A 17820-nucleotide genomic window follows, 5' to 3' on the forward strand; every position below is an offset into this window, starting at 1 on the left:
CACTTCCGATGTTGTTGCAGCTGCACCGCGGCTATATGTATCGTAAAGGAACATAAGCAATCTCACCACGGGAAGCTGCGTGGCTCTTGGGGTATAAGAGACGTAAATGTAGGAGCACATGATGAGAGGAGATCCATCTGGGTTGGACTAGGACAGGGATTGGGATTGGCGTTGGGATAGGATGAGAACAGTAGAGAGGCAGCTTACCGTACCCGGATGTAGAGGCGCGCGTCGTCCGAGGTGACGAGCCGCGGCCGGCCGCAGTCGATGTGCGGCGGGGGCTCGACGAAACGTCGCACCTGCGGGTCCCAGGCCTGCAGCGCCGGGATGCGGCAGCCCGCCGTGTCCACCGCGAAGCTCGCCGCCGACGACTGCGCCGCCAGCCGGCGCTCCTCCTCGCTTTCCACCGCCACCATCCCTGCAACACACGCACCAAGCACTGCCTATCGGCCGCTGCTGACAACACGGCACAATACTAAACACCATTATAAAAACATTTTCTCTGCCGCAATTACGTCAGAATTTATGTGTGATTTAGTTGATGAGATACGAGCGACATAAATAAACCACTCTAAGACTGCACTACTTTGCCATCGTGACTTGCATCTCTTTATGGAAAACCTCTTTCTCAGTAACGTACTAATCACAGGAAATCACTATGTAATGGAGATGAAAGTAAGCCTTCACTTTCACCCTTCATTTTTATTTTCTTTTATATATATTTGTGGCGCGTGAAGTTCAGAACTCAAATATCAGTCCCCCGCAGCAGCTCGTTGCAGCTCTCAAAAATTTGCGAGCAAATCGACTTTTAAGTTGTGAAGTTTTCCGAGTATCTTTAGGGCCCTAAAGTAAGGTCGATTTTTCGACAGTCGCTGTGGCTCGGTGGTAGAGTCCTCGTCTGTCAAGTGGCCGGTCTGGTTTCGATTTCCGGCAGAAGCAAATTGTTAAACAAATATGCTTGTTCTATGAGCATTTCTGTGCAGTGTAAAATGCATAAAGATCGGAAAAAAATCAGTAGCGCTCGAGACTCGTAATCGCTGGTTCATATCTCATTTCGGTCAATACATTTTTCGTTTTTTTAGTTCAATTCAATTTATATATAAAATTCATCAAATACACTCTAATTAACAAATACCTAATAGTCATTTTTATGAAAAATGCACGTCTTCTTATTTCAAATTACATATCATACACAAAAATCCAATTTTCATTGTAAATATAAATTCTTAATTACCAATCACTTATAAAAGATTTCTTACGTGACCATTTATCTGCAAACAGTCACGCAATCTATACAAATCCACAATGAAAGATCTATTTGATTGAATATCCGCCTTCTTAACTCATTAGTCACCGCCTCTGTCTGCCATTCAGTGTGGCCAGGTTCGATTTCCAGCTGGGTAGGAGATTTTCTCTGCTTGCGGACTGGATGCTGTGTCATCTTCATCTTCATCATCATCGACACGCGAGTTGATAATGTGGCGTCAGCTGAAAAGACTCCCAAATCGGCGGTACATCTTCCCCGCGTGGGAACTCCCGGTCATCAATGCAATTCGATCATTTCATATCATTTAACTGTCACCATGGAATACAATAAACAGCAGTACTAGTGACTGTCAGTAACTCACTAATGCGAACTTACTCTTCTTTTAAGCTTCTTTCGAATTTGTATGCTTTGTAGAAGTGAGAACCGTTGAAAGCATTGTGGATATGGAAATGAGCGTTTGGCGTCATTGGCCGGGAGGTCTCTTGCGGGACAGGTCCGGCCGCCTTGGTGCATGTCTTATTACATTCGACGCCACATTGTGTAACCTGTGCGCCGGATGGGGATTAAATAATGATGAAGACAGCACAACACCCAGTCCCTGAGCAGAGAAAATCCCGACCCAGCCGGGAATCGAACCCGAGCCCGTAGGACGGCAATCCGTCACGCTGACTCAGCTATCGGAGCGGACGTTGGAAGCACTGTGAGTGGTGGAAACAGGACGGAGATTACCGCAGACAGTAGAGTCCGCCGCAACCTTTAGAGCTAATTTGCAGATGACCGGCCGAGGGAGATGGTTCAAATGGCTCTGAGCACTATGGGACTCTACATTTTTGGTCATCAGTCCCCTAGAACTTAGAACTACTTAAACCTAACTAACCTAAGGACGCCACACACATCCATGCCCGAGGCAGGATTCGAACTTGCGACCGTAGCAGCAGCGCGGTTCGAGACTGAAGCGCCTAGAACCGCTCGGCCACTCCGGCCGGCGCCGTGGGAGAAGCGTGCCGTGCCGGGAGTCAAGCTTTCATCTCAACGAACGAAGATACGATCTCTGGTTGCGCACGCTGCTGGCGAAACATTTTACAACCTAGGTGTGGAGCGAAGAGGTTCGCTTTTTAGCGGAAGGCACTATAGTGCTCAAATATAGAAAGCTGATTCTTTCTGAAAAAAGCAAAGGACGCCAGAGGACATCTCGAAGACAGACTGGGGTCCCACAGTTTAGGTCTTGGAAACGTAAGAAACCGCTGGAAATACTGACTCTGCAAAAACACAAATGTTTACACAATACAAGAACTGCCATCACACGGCGAATAAATTACGGGCTAGAGAGAAACAGCTTATGGGTGACGAAGACCACTTCACTGGCCAAAGAGAGAGTGAAGCGACTTTTTTCTGCGGAGGATGGTAAGATGAACATTATTGGTTAACGATCTAGAGGAAGGGATTAGCATTTTTATTGGTTGGCGCCAGGAATATCTGGAGCCCAGCCAATCTGAACTTAGTAAGAAATGCAAAACACAGCAATGCGAGATTTCCTTTTAATTAACATTCCATCAGAAATCACTCAATCTTTGAGAGCCTCCACTGCCAGACTTTTAAACTGAGAGGTGACGACGACTCAGCTGGCCTGCCGCACCGCCTGAGCTAATGCATTGGGGACTTACAAAAATTTCAGGCTGATCCGCATGTACTCTGGCGAGGGCCAGTGTTTTCGCCAACGACTGATTCTGCAATCACTTCAGCCTCCAGTTGCAACATTATGGTGAGATCGAGCGGCAACCATGAGACGATGTATAGGGACACCAACCACCAAACCATGAAACTACACTACAGGCCATTAAAATTGCTACACCACGAAGATAACGTGCTACAGACGTGAAATTTAACCGACAGGAAGAAGATGCTGTGATATGCAAATGATTAGCTTTTCAGAGCATTCACAGAAGGTTGGCGCCGGTGACGACACCTACAACGTGCTGACATGAAGAAAGTTTCCAACCGATTTCTCATACACAAACAGCAGTTGACCGGCGTTGCCTGGTGAAACGTTGTTGTGATGCGTACCATCACGTTTCCGACTTTGATAAAGGTCAGATTGGAGCCTATCGTGATTGCGGTTTATCGTATCGCGACATTGCTGTTCGCGTTGGTCGAGATCCAATGACTATTAGCAGAATATGGAATCGGTGGATGCAGGAGGGTAATACAGAACGCCGTGTTGGATCCCAACGGCCTCGTATCACTAGCAGTGGAGATGACAGGAATCTAAACCGCATGGCTGTAACGGATCGTGCAGTCACGTCTCGATTCCTGAGTCAACAGAAGACAACAACCATCTGCACGAACAGTTCGACGACGTTTGCAGCAGCATGGACTATCAGCTCGGAGACCATGGCTGCGGTTACCCTTGACACTGCATCACAGACAGGAGCGCCTGCGATGGTGTACTCAACGACGAACATGGGTGCACGAATGGCAAAACGTCATTTTTTCGGATGAATCGAGGTTCTGTTCACAGCATCATGATGGTCGCATCCGTGTTTGGCAACATCGCGGTGAACGCACATTGGAAGGGTGTATTCGTCATCGCCATACTGGCGTATCACCCGGCGTGATGGTAGGGGGTGCCATTGGTTACACGTCTCGGTCACCTCTTGTTCGCATTGACGGCACTTTGAACAGTGGACATTACATTTCAGATGTGTTACGACCTGTTCAAATGGTTCAAATGGCTCTGAGCACTATGGGACTTAACTGCTGTGGTCATCAGTCCCCTAGAACTTAGAACTACTTAAACCTAACTAACCTAAGGACGTCACACACATCCATGCCCGAGGCAGGATTCGAACCTGCGACCGTGGCGGTCGCGCGTACGCCCTGTGGCTCTATCCTTCATTCGATCCCTGCGAAACCCTACATTTCAGCAGGATAATGCGCGACCACATGTTGCATGTCCTGTACGGGCCTTTCTGGATACAGAAAATGTTCGACTGCTGCCCTGGCAAGCACATTCTTCAGATCTATCACCAATTGAAAACGTCTGGTCAATGGTGGCCGAGCAACTGGCTCGTCACAATGCGCCAGTCACTACTCTTGATGAACTGTGGTATCGTGTTGATGCTGCATGGACAGCTGTACCTGTACACGCCATCCGAGCTCTGTTTGACTCAATGCCCAGGCGTATCAAGGCCGTTATTACGGCCAGAGGTGGTTGTTCTGGGTACTGATTTCTCAGGATCTATGCACCCAAATTGCGTGAAAATGTAATCACATGTCAGTTCTAGTGTAATATACTCGTCCAATGAATGCCCGTTTATCATCTGCATTTCTTCTTGGTGTAGCAATTTTAATGGCCAGTAGCGTATGTTACCACCAAATCATATAAATACGTTACGACCAAACCATATAACCATGTTACTGCTGAACCACAGAACCATGTTACTACTGAACCTTGCAACCATGCTACCACTGAACCATGTAACCATGTTACCAGCAAACAATGTAAGCACCAAGCCATCGGATGTTCGTACAGTACTACCATCGTGTGTGGCACTGGTGGCGGTGTGACTGACCTGGCAGGATGTGTCGGTGGTAGGCGGTGGGCGCGACGCTGGCCAGGTAGAGCAGCGCGGCGGTGAACGCGAGCCCCAGCCACAGCCAGCAGCGCGCGCGCTTGCCGCCCGCTTTGCGTTCCGGCGCCGCCTGGCCCATCTGCAACACAAGCGGCGATACTGTCAGTTGGGCCGCATATTTTCCAGTCTGTAGCATGTGGCGTTACTCCCACCTTGCGCGGAAAGCTGGTGTGGTGTGCGTACTGTAAGACCTTCAGCACACACACCATGAGATTCTTTGACCTGTCGCTCTAACGAAGTAGGCGAGTGTCAGCAATATGTCTCGTGGTCTTATCGTGGCGTGTTTATCTTCTGCCGTTAGGTCAGACGATAGAAATGCCACTTGCACGCTTAGAGTAGCAGATTGACGGTGACCAACTTTAAACAGAACTTGATTAATTTTCACACACATTTATTAACATAATAACAAGCATAAAAATTACTTAACTTGGTTCTGGACGCTATTTACAATTGATAGATTCCACAACGAAACATTGTCTCGAAATTTCGTAGAAAATCCGAAGAAATTCTGGTCGTATGTAAAGTACACAAGCGGCAAGACGCAGTCAATTCATTCGCTGCGCAGTGCCGATGGTACTGTTACCGACGACTGTGCCGCTTTAGCGGAATTTTTGAACGCAGTTTTCCGAAATTCCTTCACCAGGGAAGACGAATGGAATATTCCAGAATTTGAAACACGAACAGCTGCTAGCATGAGTTTCTTAGAAGTAGATACCTTCGGGGTTGCGAAGCAACTCAAATCGCTTGACACGGGCAAGTCTTCAGGTCCAGATTGTATACCGATTAGGTTCCTTTCAGATTACACTGATACAATAGCTCCCTACTTAGCAATCATATACAACCGCTCGCTCACCGATAGATCTGTACCTACAGATTGGAAAATTGCGCAGGTCGCACCATTGTTTAAGAAGGGTAGTAGGAGTAATCCATCGAACTACAGACCTATATCATTGACGTCGGTTTGCAGTAGGGTTTTGAAGCATATACTGTATTCAAACATTATGAATCACCTCGAAGGGAACGATCTATTGATACGTAATCAGTATGGCTTCAGAAAACATCGTTCTTGTGCAACGCAGCTAGCTCTTTATTCGCACGAAATAAAGGCCGCTACCGACAGTGGATCTCAAGTTGATTCCGTATTTCTAGATTTCCGGAAAGCTTTTGACACCGTTCCTCACAAGCGACTTCTAATCAAGCTGCGGGCCTACGGGGTATCGTCTCAGTGGTGCGACTGGATTCGTGATTTCCTGTCAGGAAGGTCGCAATTCGTAGTAATAGACGGCAAATCATCGAGTTAAACTGAAGTGATATCAGGCGTTCGCCAGGGAAGCGTCCTGGGACCTCTGCTGTTCCTGATCTATATAAATGACCTGGGTGACAATCTGAGCAGTTCTCTTAGGTTGTTCGCAGATGATGCTGTAATTTACCGTCTAGTAAGGTCACCCGAAGACCAGTATCAGTTGCAAAGCGATTTAGAAAAGATTGCTGTATGGTGTGGCAGGTGGCAGTTGACGCTAAATAACGAAAAGTGTGAGGTGATCCACATGAGTTCGAAAAGAAATCCGCTGGAATTCGATTACTCGATAAATAGTACAATTATCAAGGCTGTCAATTCAACTAAGTACCTGGGTGTTAAAATTACGAACAACTTCAGTTGGAAAGACCACATAGATAATATTGTGGGGAAGGCGAGCCAAAGGTTGCGTTTCATTGGAAGGACACTTAGAAGATGCAACAAGTCCACTAGAGAGACAGCTTACACTACACCCGTTCGTCCTCTGTTAGAATATTGCTGCGCGGTGTGGGATCCTTACCAGGTGGGATTGACGGAGGACATTGAAAGGGTGCCAAAAAGGGCAGTTCGTTTTGTATTATCACGTAATAGGGGAGAGAGTGTGGCAGATATGATACGCGAGTTGGGATGGAAGTCATTAAAGCAAAGACGTTTTTCGTCGCGGCGAGATCTATTTACGAAATTTCAGTCACCAACTTTCTCTTCCGAATGCGAAAATATTTTGTTGAGCCCAACCTACATAGGTAGGAACGTTCATCAAAATAAAATAAGAGAAATCAGAGCTCGAACAGAAAGGTTTAGGTGTTCGTTTTTCCCGCGCGCTGTTCGGGAGTGGAATGGTAGAGAGATAGTATGATTGTGGTTCGATGAACCCTCTGGCAAGCACTTAAACGTGAATTGCAGAGTAATCATGTAGACGTACATGTAGACAATCTGAAGTTCCTTTGGTATTGGTACGTTAATCTTATTCTCACATATATCTCTGATACTTCACAAAAGTGTCTATACATTTGTCTTCATGGCTATGTACACGAATGTGGTAATCTTATTAGTCGCAGACTGAAACTTGACTATAGACTGGTACAGAAAAATGTAGAACTCGTACAGACTGGAACAGACTAATGCAGACTGGTACAGACTGCTGCGGACAAATGCAGACTGGCTAATCGGAGGTCTGTACACTGGTTATAATACCTCGCGTGTTCGTGTATCACTGCGCGAGTGTGATCCGCGGGGAGATAAGGTTCTACATTAGCAGCAATCTCATTGGCTGCATTACATATTAATACGCGGATTGGCGGAAGCAGAATTTGGTCCGTCTCTATGGCAGCGCCATCTCGTAGTGCGGAGACGGACGATCGCTGCGCCTGCGCTGTTGTGCTTAGCGGGGCGCGCTCTAGTGCGAAAGTTGTGTACGCGCTGACTACGCGGAACTATGTACACAACAGCTGAAAAGCTAATGATTTGCATATCCGAGCTTTTATAGTGCAATTGATGCCAGTTTGCGGCTTGTTGCATGCAGTCTTCATGGTGTTGCAATTCTTGTAGCCAGTAGTGTATTTTGCATGAGGGGTAACTGCTGCCATACTGCTAACGGAAGCTAGGTCGAAAGGTCACTGAGGCCACAACCACATTATCACAATCAGGCTATGTTCAGAAATGCAACAATGGTTCAACTTTGTCTGTAATGAATACGTCAATTTATTATCAAACTGGTAGTAACTAGCGTTTTCTGATGTATTTTAAATGTTGTACCCACGACAGTAATGTACATCTACATCTATATCTACATCTACATCTACGTACATACTCTGCAAGCCACCGTATGGTGAGTGGTGGAAGATACCTGTATCACTACTAGTCATTTTCTTTCCTCTTCACTCGCAAATAGATCAAGGGAAAAACGTCTTTCTATATGCCTCAGTAAGAGTCCTAATTTCTTGTATCTTACTTTCTTGCTCCTTAAGCGAAATTTATGTTGGCGACAGTAGAATCGTTCTACAGCCAGCTTCAAATACTGGTTCTCTAAATTTTCTCAATATTGTTCCTCGAAAAGGACGTCGCATTCTATCTAAGGATACCCATTTAAGTATCCGAAGCATTTCCGTAACACTTGCGTGTTGTTCGAACCTACCGGTAACAAATCTAGCATGTCGCCTTCGAATTGCTTCGATGCCTTCCTTTAATCTGACCTGTTACAGATCCCAAAAACTCGAGCACTACTCAAGAATAGGTCGCACCAGCATCCTGTCTGTGGTTTCCTCTGAGATGAACCACACTTTCCTAGAATTCTCCCAATAAACCGAATCGACCATTCGTCTTCCCCACCGCAGTTTCCGACTCATCCGCATTAACTTACATTTTCCGTATTTAAAGAAAATGTCCAAATGTGTGTGAAATCTTATGGGACTTAACTGCTAAGGTCATCAGCCCCTAAGATTACAACTACTTAACCTAAATTATCCTAAGGACAAACACACACACCCATGCCCGAGGGAGGACTCGAACCTCCGCAGGGACCAGCCGCACAGTTCATGACTGCAGCGCCCTAGACCGTTCGGCTAATTCCGCATTTAGAACTAGGTGCCATTCAACATATCAACTAGAAATTTTGTCTAATTCATCTTACACCCTGCTACTGTCACTTAACTTCGACCTCTTGCCGTAGACCACAGCATCATCAGCAAACAACTGCAGACTGTTGCCCATCCTGTCCACCAGATCATTTATGTTAACAGAAAATAACAGCGGTCCTACCACACTTCACTGGAACACTCCTTGACGATACCCTTTCTCTGATGAACTATCGCCATCGACGACAGCATACTGGCTTCTTTTATTTAAGGTATCATCAATCCACTTAGTACCAATGTATGCCGGCCCCGGTGGCCGAGCGGTTCTAGGCGCTTCAGTCCAGAACCGCGCGACTGCTAAGGCCGCAGGTTCGAATCCTGCCTTGGGCATGGATGTGTGTGATGTCCATAGGTTAGTTAGGTTCAAGTAATTTCTAAGTCTAGGGGACTGATGACCTCAGATGTTAAGTCCCATAGTGCTTAGAGCCATTTGAATCATTTGAACCAATGTATGCAACGCTTCAACTTCGGTGCGACGAGTTGATATTGTGGTGATGGCATATACTGACTGCGACAATCGGACGTTCAGTGCTACGGACGCATCTCTGTGTCTTACCGAACCAAATTTGTTTTATAGTCTCTTGGTGACGGAAATTGAGAGATCGGACGTGTGAGAGGAGGAGAGAGAGTGTATTGTTGTGAGACGCCATTACGGTATATAGTAAATGTTCAAAATAGTTTTTTGCACAAAATAAAATCCAATAACTAACATCAAGTATTCAAGCTGTGTATATCTCCATACCAAAATTAGTTAATTATCACCGTACAAAAATTACGAGACGTAGATCGCTCGGAGATGAAGTTTGGAACGACAGTGCGAACCTGCATTCGTCGAGAGATTACCTCCGAATTAATAAACTTTAACTCGCTAAATTGTTGGACCTATCATCCAGATTCATCAAACAACATAGCACACAGTTGCGCCGGACGATCTGCGTAGCGAGTAAAGGTATTAGAGATTTCAGGTGGAGCAGATAACGACGAGGAATTTCTGCAAGATCGCCGCTGCGGAAAACATTTCTTGCTCTCCTGTGGTAATTAAAACGAAATATTTATATTTTCCAGGTTTTTAGGATAATTAAAATAAAAGGAAATAAGGAACTAATCTAATCCAACTAAATCCATTAATTAAAAGCACACATAAACAATATTTATTTATAATAATAAATAAATAAAGAATATTTTAAATTAACTAACCAATAGTAGTATCCTAAATCACTCACATATCTGGGAACCTATTCCGTATGCTCACACCTCCTTTAATAGTCTGCAGTGGGGGAAGGGGCAAGGGGCACCGTGTCAAATGGCTCTGAGCACTATGCGACTTAACTTCTGAGGTCATCGAGGTCATCAGTCGCCTAGAACTTAGAACTAATTAAACCTAACTAACCTAAGGACATCACACACATCCATGCCCGAGGCAGGATTCGAACCTGCGACCGTAGCGGTCACGCGGTTCCAGACTGAAGCGCCCTTAACCGCACGGCCACACCGGCCGGCCCGTGTCAAATGCGTTCCACAAATCTAGAGGTATGGAATGTGCTTGTTGCTTTTCATCCATAGTTCGCATGTGAGAAAAGGGTTCAAATGGCTCTGAGCACTATGGGACTCAACTGCTGTGGTTATCAGTCCCCTAGAACTTAGAACTACTTAAACCTAATTAACCTAAGGACATCACACACATCCATGCCCGAGGCAGGATTCGAACCTGCGACCGTAGCAGTCGCACGGCTCCGGACTGCGCGCCTAGAACCGCGAGACCACCGCGGCCGGTTGAGAAAAGGGAAAATGATCTCTAAAACCATGCTGTTTCGTGGGCATAAGTTTCTCTGTCTGAAGAAAATTTATTATATTCCAACTGTGAATATGTTCAAGAATTCTGAAGCAAACCGATATTATGGATATTGGCCTGTAATTTCTCAGGTCCATTTTTCTACACTTCACATACACAGGAGTCACCTGTGCTTTTTTCCAGTCGCTTGGAACTTTGGGCTGAACAAGATACACTCCTGGAAATTGAAATAAGAACACCGTGAATTCATTGTCCCAGGAAGGGGAAACTTTATTGACACATTCCTGGGGTCAGATACATCACATGATCACGCTGACAGAACCACAGGCACATAGACACAGGCAACAGAGCATGCACAATGTCGGCACTAGTACAGTGTATATCCACCTTTCGCAGCAATGCAGGCTGCTATTCTCCCATGGAGACGATCGTAGAGATGCTGGATGTAGTCCTGTGGAACGGCTTGCCATGCCATTTCCACCTGGCGCCTCAGTTGGACCAGCGTTCGTGCTGGACGTGCAGACCGCGTGAGACGACGCTTCATCCAGTCCCAAATATGCTCAATGGGGGACAGATCCGGAGATCTTGCTGGCCAGGGTAGTTGACTTACACCTTCTAGAGCACGTTGGGTGGCACGGGATACATGCGGACGTGCATTGTCCTGTTGGAACAGCAAGTTCCCTTGCCGGTCTAGGAATGGTAGAACGATGGGTTCGATGACGGTTTGGATGTACCGTGCACTATTCAGTGTCCCCTCGACGATCACCAGTGGTGTACGGCCAGTGTAGGAGATCGCTCCCCACGCCATGATGCCGGGTGTTGGCCCTGTGTGCCTCGGTCGTATGCAGTCCTGATTGTGGCGCTCACCTGCACGGCGCCAAACACGCATACGACCATCATTGGCACCAAGGCAGAAGCGACTCTCATCGCTGAAGACGACACGTCTCCATTCGTCCCTCCATTCACGCCTGTCGCGACACCACTGGAGGCGGGCTGCACGATGTTGGGGCGTGAGCGGAAGACGGCCTAACGGTGTACGGGACCGTAGCCCAGCTTCATGGAGACGGTTGCGAATGGTCCTCGCCGATACCCCAGGAGCAACAGTGTCCCTAATTTGCTGGAAAGTGGCGGTGCGGTCCCCTACGGCACTGCGTAGGATCCTACGGTCTTGGCGTGCATCCGTGCGTCGCTGCGGTCCGGTCCCAGGTCGACGGGCACGTGCACCTTCCGCCGACCACTGGCGACAACATCGATGTACTGTGGAGACCTCACGCCCCACATGTTGAGCAATTCGGCGGTACGTACACCCGGCCTCCCGCATGCCCACTATACGCCCTCGCTCAAAGTCCGTCAACTGCACATACGGTTCACGTCCACGCTGTCGCGGCATGCTACCAGTGTTAAAGACTGCGATGGAGCTCCGTATGCCACGGCAAACTGGCTGACACTGACGGCGGCGGTGCACAAATGCTGCGCAGCTAGCGCCATTCGACGGCCAACACCGCGGTTCCTGGTGTGTCCGCTGTGCCGTGCGTGTGATCATTGCTTGTACAGCCCTCTCGCAGTGTCCGGAGCAAGTATGGTGGGTCTGACACACCGGTGTCAATGTGTTCTTTTTTCCATTTCCAGGAGTGTATTTCCGACAAATCCACGCTAAATAAGGGGCAGTGAGGTAGCGTACTGTTTGTAAAACCAAACTGGGATTTCATTCGGATCTAGCGAATCATTTGTTTTCAACTCTTCTATAACCAAAATTATAATTTTTTGTGTTAATCTCGCGATCAGGAGCAGAGTACTACAGGATTCCGCAAGACCGCCTAGTCATCCTTACCACACGGCCTTATTTGGACGCTGTATAGAGGAGCATGGGGTCAGTGGTCTTGTCTGGCAGTTGTCAGATTTCCAGACCTTGCAGCCGCTCCTTCTAATTCAAGGAGCCCATCAACTGACCTAAGGTGCCTGAATCCTACCACCAAGGGGAAAATCATTGACCACCAGGAAATGAAGTTTGTTTCATGACTGTGAGACACGCTAAACGCTCAGACACTGAGGTGGTGGGGACATGATTTCTTATACAGTGTCCATAAAGACCTGCTATCATTTAAAAATAATCATAACTTGCAAAGCATTAGAGGGAGCATCGAGTTTTGCTATGAGACGTTTAGCAGCTCTCAAAGGTTTTTTTTTCTGTTATGCTAGAATTTCGCTTTTTTCCCCACTCGTCGCTCGTAGAACATCAAGTTGGTTTTAGAGTTCTGTCCAAGGATGAATCAGCGTTGCAGCATCAACTATTCATATTGCTTCACTGTTTCGTGTGCGAAGGATAGAAATGTCATTGACTGGTGTTGTGTACATTCAATCCGTTACGTAATTCTACAAAAAGAAGTTTAATGGCGTGACATCGGGAGAGTGCAGTGGTCACGCCATGGGGCCATCATGACCTATCCCCACCTCTCCGGGAACGTCTGCTGATCAATTGCGGATAAGGGAGATCGGCCGGTCATATTTACAAAAGAAAAATCACCAGACAACCAATGTTTCCATAAGTCGTTATTTTATTTATGCCACCAGTTTCCGCACCTCTTTAATGCCACCCTCAGGCCCCTGTGCACTCAATGTGTAGATTATCATATACATCGATGCGTGAATATCCGGAGCCATCAGTACCTAGATTCCGTGAATTTTTTGTGTAGTATATACTTCGAAGACTTAACAACAACTCAGGTCAAGTCTTTGAAGTACAGACTCCACAAAAATTCTTGGAATTCAGGTAATGATGGCTCCAGTTATGCATGCATCGATGTATCTGATTCTCTATTCATAGAGTGCATAGAGGCCTGAAGGTGGCATTAATGAGGTGCTGAAACTGGTCTTAAAAACTTGCGTGACATAATAAAGTACTTTACACAAGAACCTGCAGTTGGAGATATGTTATGTGAAGTAGTGAAGTACATTAAGCTTCTCCAAGTAGTTCCAGTCACGACAGCAACAACAGAGCGGTCATTTAGCGCCCTTAGGCGTCTGAAGTCATATCTCCGATCAACAATGGGACAGAAGCGATTGAACAACTTGGATGTTCGTCATGCCCACCGAGATGTTTTGGATGAATTGGATATCAAACCAGTCTTCGACGACTCCATATTCAGTAATCCAGTCAGACGTTCGACATTTGCATCGTTCTAAAGACACTCTAGCCCTAATAATGGTATTTAGAGCAATATTAAAAATCTTCATAAAATAGAATATTAAATTATAGAATATAGAATATTAAATTAATATTAAATACATACATAATGTTAAATTTTCAGTTTCAAAATATTAGTACTAGTTTAGTACTACATTACTATAGTACTATATTACTATAATTCTCTATTAGTTATTTTTAAATATTATTTTTAGGGTGTAAGACCCAATTAAAAACAGCTATTTACGTACTTTTCGACTGACAGTATTAGGCATACTGTATTAACTGTATTAAAGCATTAACTTTGAGATATTGTTTTTATTTAATGAACCCTGAGCCTTATTCAAAGAAAGCTTAAATTAGCTATTTCACTTATTAATCAAAATGCTATTACTGTGCGACAGCAATATTTTATGTTTTATTGTTTTTATGATAGTTTATGATTTATTTAAATATAATTTCAGTCTCTTCAGAGCTATATATTCACTGTTCTGTAGTAGCCTATAAACATGACTATTACTGTAAATTAAATTAGCTTTCTACGAAAATACCGAGCCTGTTTATTTATTTTTCTTTTTTTTCAAAGCAAAAAAAAAAAGTGTCAGGTTTGTCGAGTTTCCCGGAGTGCCGAGTTATCGAGAATCCAGTTTTCGGGGTTCTAATGTTCATCATATGACTCTAAAATGCTTTAAAAACTAAAACTCACTATTTTTCATCTCAAATTTAGAAAATTTCCCGGGGCAAGATCCCCAGTATGCCCCCCCCCCTCCCCCCCAAATATGTTTTATAAGTCGGCGCCCCTTAATGTGGAACGTTTCTTCATCTGATAACAGACACTTTTTCAGACAATCATTGTCAGCATCTATTCAGGAGAGCGTGGATCGTGAATGCGTCACACAAAATTCTTGGACCACTTGCACTTTGAACGCAAAAAGGAGTAACCGCTTACGTGACACTTTACAGACAGTTGATCTTACTTTCTGCAGTTCGCGTGATACAAGACGAACTGACTTCTAGGAGCGGCGTAGAAATGCAGCTTGCACTCCGTCAACACGTGTTGGAGATACTGGGGGACCTCCACTTCGAGGAAAGTTTTTGAACCACCTCATTATACTTGTTTTATTGTCGGTGGTGCCCTCCCATACGGCCGTAGATAATTGTGCAGTACCGCCGTCATAAATTTCAGTTGTGCATACCAGATAACACACTTTACACTCTCCCGGTCTGTCGCCATTTAGATGTACTTCAAGTGCAGTCTTCAACATAGGACAAAGAGAAAAAAACCTTTGAGAGATGTTAAGCGTTTTACAGCAAACCACGACATTTTGTCCGTAATAGTTTTTAGGTTTTGATTTTTTGAAATGATGGGGAGACTACCTATTTGTGCTGGACGGCGTTTCTATACTCGCAGATCATATGGTACAGCGTGATTCAAAAAGAAAAAAACAGAATTTTATTGTTTATTACAGACAAACTAGAAAAGATAGAAACATATTGCGCATGTCACTGGATAGATAGTTCAAATTTTTATGTTCGCGGAGACACTATCCCATCCACTCAACACAAATATCATGCGTTGCTCGAGAAATACCAAACTCCCCGTTCATCGAAGCGTCAGCTTTAACAATTAGCTTTCTTAGGTCTTGATGTACAGCTGCCATAGGCTGGACAAAGACTGCCTTCTATGTACCCCCACGGAAAAAATAGCAAGGTGTGAGCTTTGGTAACCAGGGAGGTCAAAACAATGAATAATATCTTGTTGTCCACCTCTTCCAGTCCAGCACTGTGGGGTGTTGTTGTCAAGATAACGCTGCACCTCAAGGTGAAAGTGTGGCGGCGCCCCGTCATGCATAAAAATGAAATCTTAGCGAAGCTGAGCAAACAACCAATTTCGCAGCAGTCTCTGTTGCTCCATTATGGACAGGGGACATCGGCTGGTTAAGTAATTGACAATGTCAATGAAATTCACCAACAGCGGAGTAACTTAAGATGTTATTTTATTTTATTTTGAAGGTTACCAGTTTCAGCATTTCATTATGCCATCTTCAGGCCCTATCAGCACCTCTCCAAGCGAACAAAAATGTGATATACGGCCATAAATCACTGGATGTCGTGAATTCAGTCGTTTCACTAGTGCTTCATTCAGTTGCCATCAAGTCTTCGAATGAAGCACGAGTGAAACGATTGAATTCACGACATCCAGTGATTTATGACCGTATTCCACATTTTCGTTCGCTTGGAGAGCTGCATGTGGGGCCTGAAGACGGCATTATGAAATACTGAAACTGGTAGTCTTCAAAATAAAATAAAATAACATCTTAAGTTACTCCGTTGTTGGTGAATTTAATTGACATTGACAACAATTTTACAGTATGTCCAGGTATAAGCTGAGGAAACAACCAATTTTGCAGCATGTCCAGGTATGACATTCCTGTCACAGTTTCCTCCGTAAAGAGGGAAGGTCCAATTTCTGTGAGCCTCTTTCATGTTCGATGACGATTTTGTCACTCCCAAATTCTTACATTATGCCAATTTACTTTATCCAATAGATGAAACGTCGATTCATTCGAAAAGATGAGTCCTTCAGAAAAATGTCTTCTGCCATATCCGTCGGGGCGCAGCTGCTGCAGTAATTGCAACTTGTAAGGCTTCACATGCAGGAGTCGTTTCAAAACACGCCACATCATTTTTGGAGAAGTGCCCATCTTGTGGACCTCCGGGGACTCCGTATGAGCGCATCTCGGATACGATTGATTTCTCCAAAAGGCATGCGCGGACGACCATTGCTTTTCCCTTTGCAGGTACGACCAACTTCAAAAACTAATGTATGCCAGTCGTAAATTTGATGTGAAGAGGTGGCTTCTTGCTGAATCGACTGCGGAATGCACGTTCTTCTCTTATTCAGTAGCACTGCAGCCCTTGGTGAGCCTTGGCTTCTTCAACAATCTTCCTGCACACTTCTAGGTTATTTGCTGCTCTTTTCCATCCCCGGACTCCCATACTGGTGATATACATTATTATCTTCTTCTAGGTCTCCCTTTTCGCCTTGATGATGGATCACACTTTTCATCATTTTCTTTGGAATTCTATCCCCTGCCATTATCTTCAAGTGTTCTAGCCATCGTATTCGCTGTGATTTGACAAATTTCACTATGTCCCTGCCTTGTATTAACCCGTGTAATTCGGCATTGTAGCGTATTCTCCAGCCTTCTTCCTCCCTTATTGGCCCATAGATTTTGATTAGTGTTTTCCGCTCAATGGTTTTTAGTGCATTTTTATTATGTTCTATCAACGTCCATACATCTGACCCGTATGTGATAACTGGGGGACTAGGGAATTATATATTACGAGTTTAGTTTTTCTTGTAACAAGGCTATTTTTGAAAAGTTGCATATTTGCAAAGTAAGCTCTGCTTCCTGCTTGTATTCTTTCCCTTACAGCCTTTCCAATACTGTTATCATTTGTTATTAGGGCTCCCAAATAGTTAAAAGAGGGCACTCCTTTGAAGCATTTCCCATTGATGTTTACGTTTTTAGGGGTTCTTCTGGCCTCAGATTGTGACATTATCACATAATTTGTTTAGTTTTCATTTACTATGAGGCCAATTTTTAAGGCTTCTGTTTCCATTGCCCGGTACGTTAATAGGAGTGTATTGGTATTTCTTCCTACTACAGCAATGTCATCAGCGTATGCACATATCTGGCTAGTTTTCATAAATATGGCGCCTCTTTTGTTGATTTTATTTACTACACTATGCAGGGCTATATTGAATAGGACAGTGGAGAGACTATCACCTAGCTTCACGCCTTTATTAAAGTCAAAGCTTTCACTTGTTCTGCTAAGGACCTTTACTTTTGCACTTGTCTTTGTTATTGTCATTCTGATTAGTCTTATTATTTTAGCACATATACCAACTTCTTTCAATACTTTGTACAGTTCTTGCTGATTTATGCTGTCAAAGGCTTGTTTGAAATCGATGAATATGAAATGCAGATCTATCTCATATTCATTGATC

The 17820-nt window shown here is 44.8% G+C and overlaps 1 protein-coding gene across 1 annotated transcript in view; it reads right to left on the bottom strand.

Annotated features, from left to right (window-relative positions):
- LOC124776579 overlaps positions 1–17820 on the bottom strand; it is a 349622-nt gene that overhangs the window by 89463 nt on the left and 242339 nt on the right. The window contains exons 2-3 of the mRNA XM_047251626.1: positions 4840–4978; positions 213–418 (exon numbers count right to left, since the gene is read on the bottom strand). Coding sequence (XP_047107582.1) covers positions 213–418; positions 4840–4978 — 345 coding nt within the window. The remainder of the gene's footprint in view (positions 1–212; positions 419–4839; positions 4979–17820) is intronic.

The sequence above is a fragment of the Schistocerca piceifrons genome, chromosome 2, assembly GCF_021461385.2.
Source record: "Schistocerca piceifrons isolate TAMUIC-IGC-003096 chromosome 2, iqSchPice1.1, whole genome shotgun sequence".
Lineage (NCBI taxonomy): Eukaryota > Metazoa > Arthropoda > Insecta > Orthoptera > Acrididae > Schistocerca > Schistocerca piceifrons.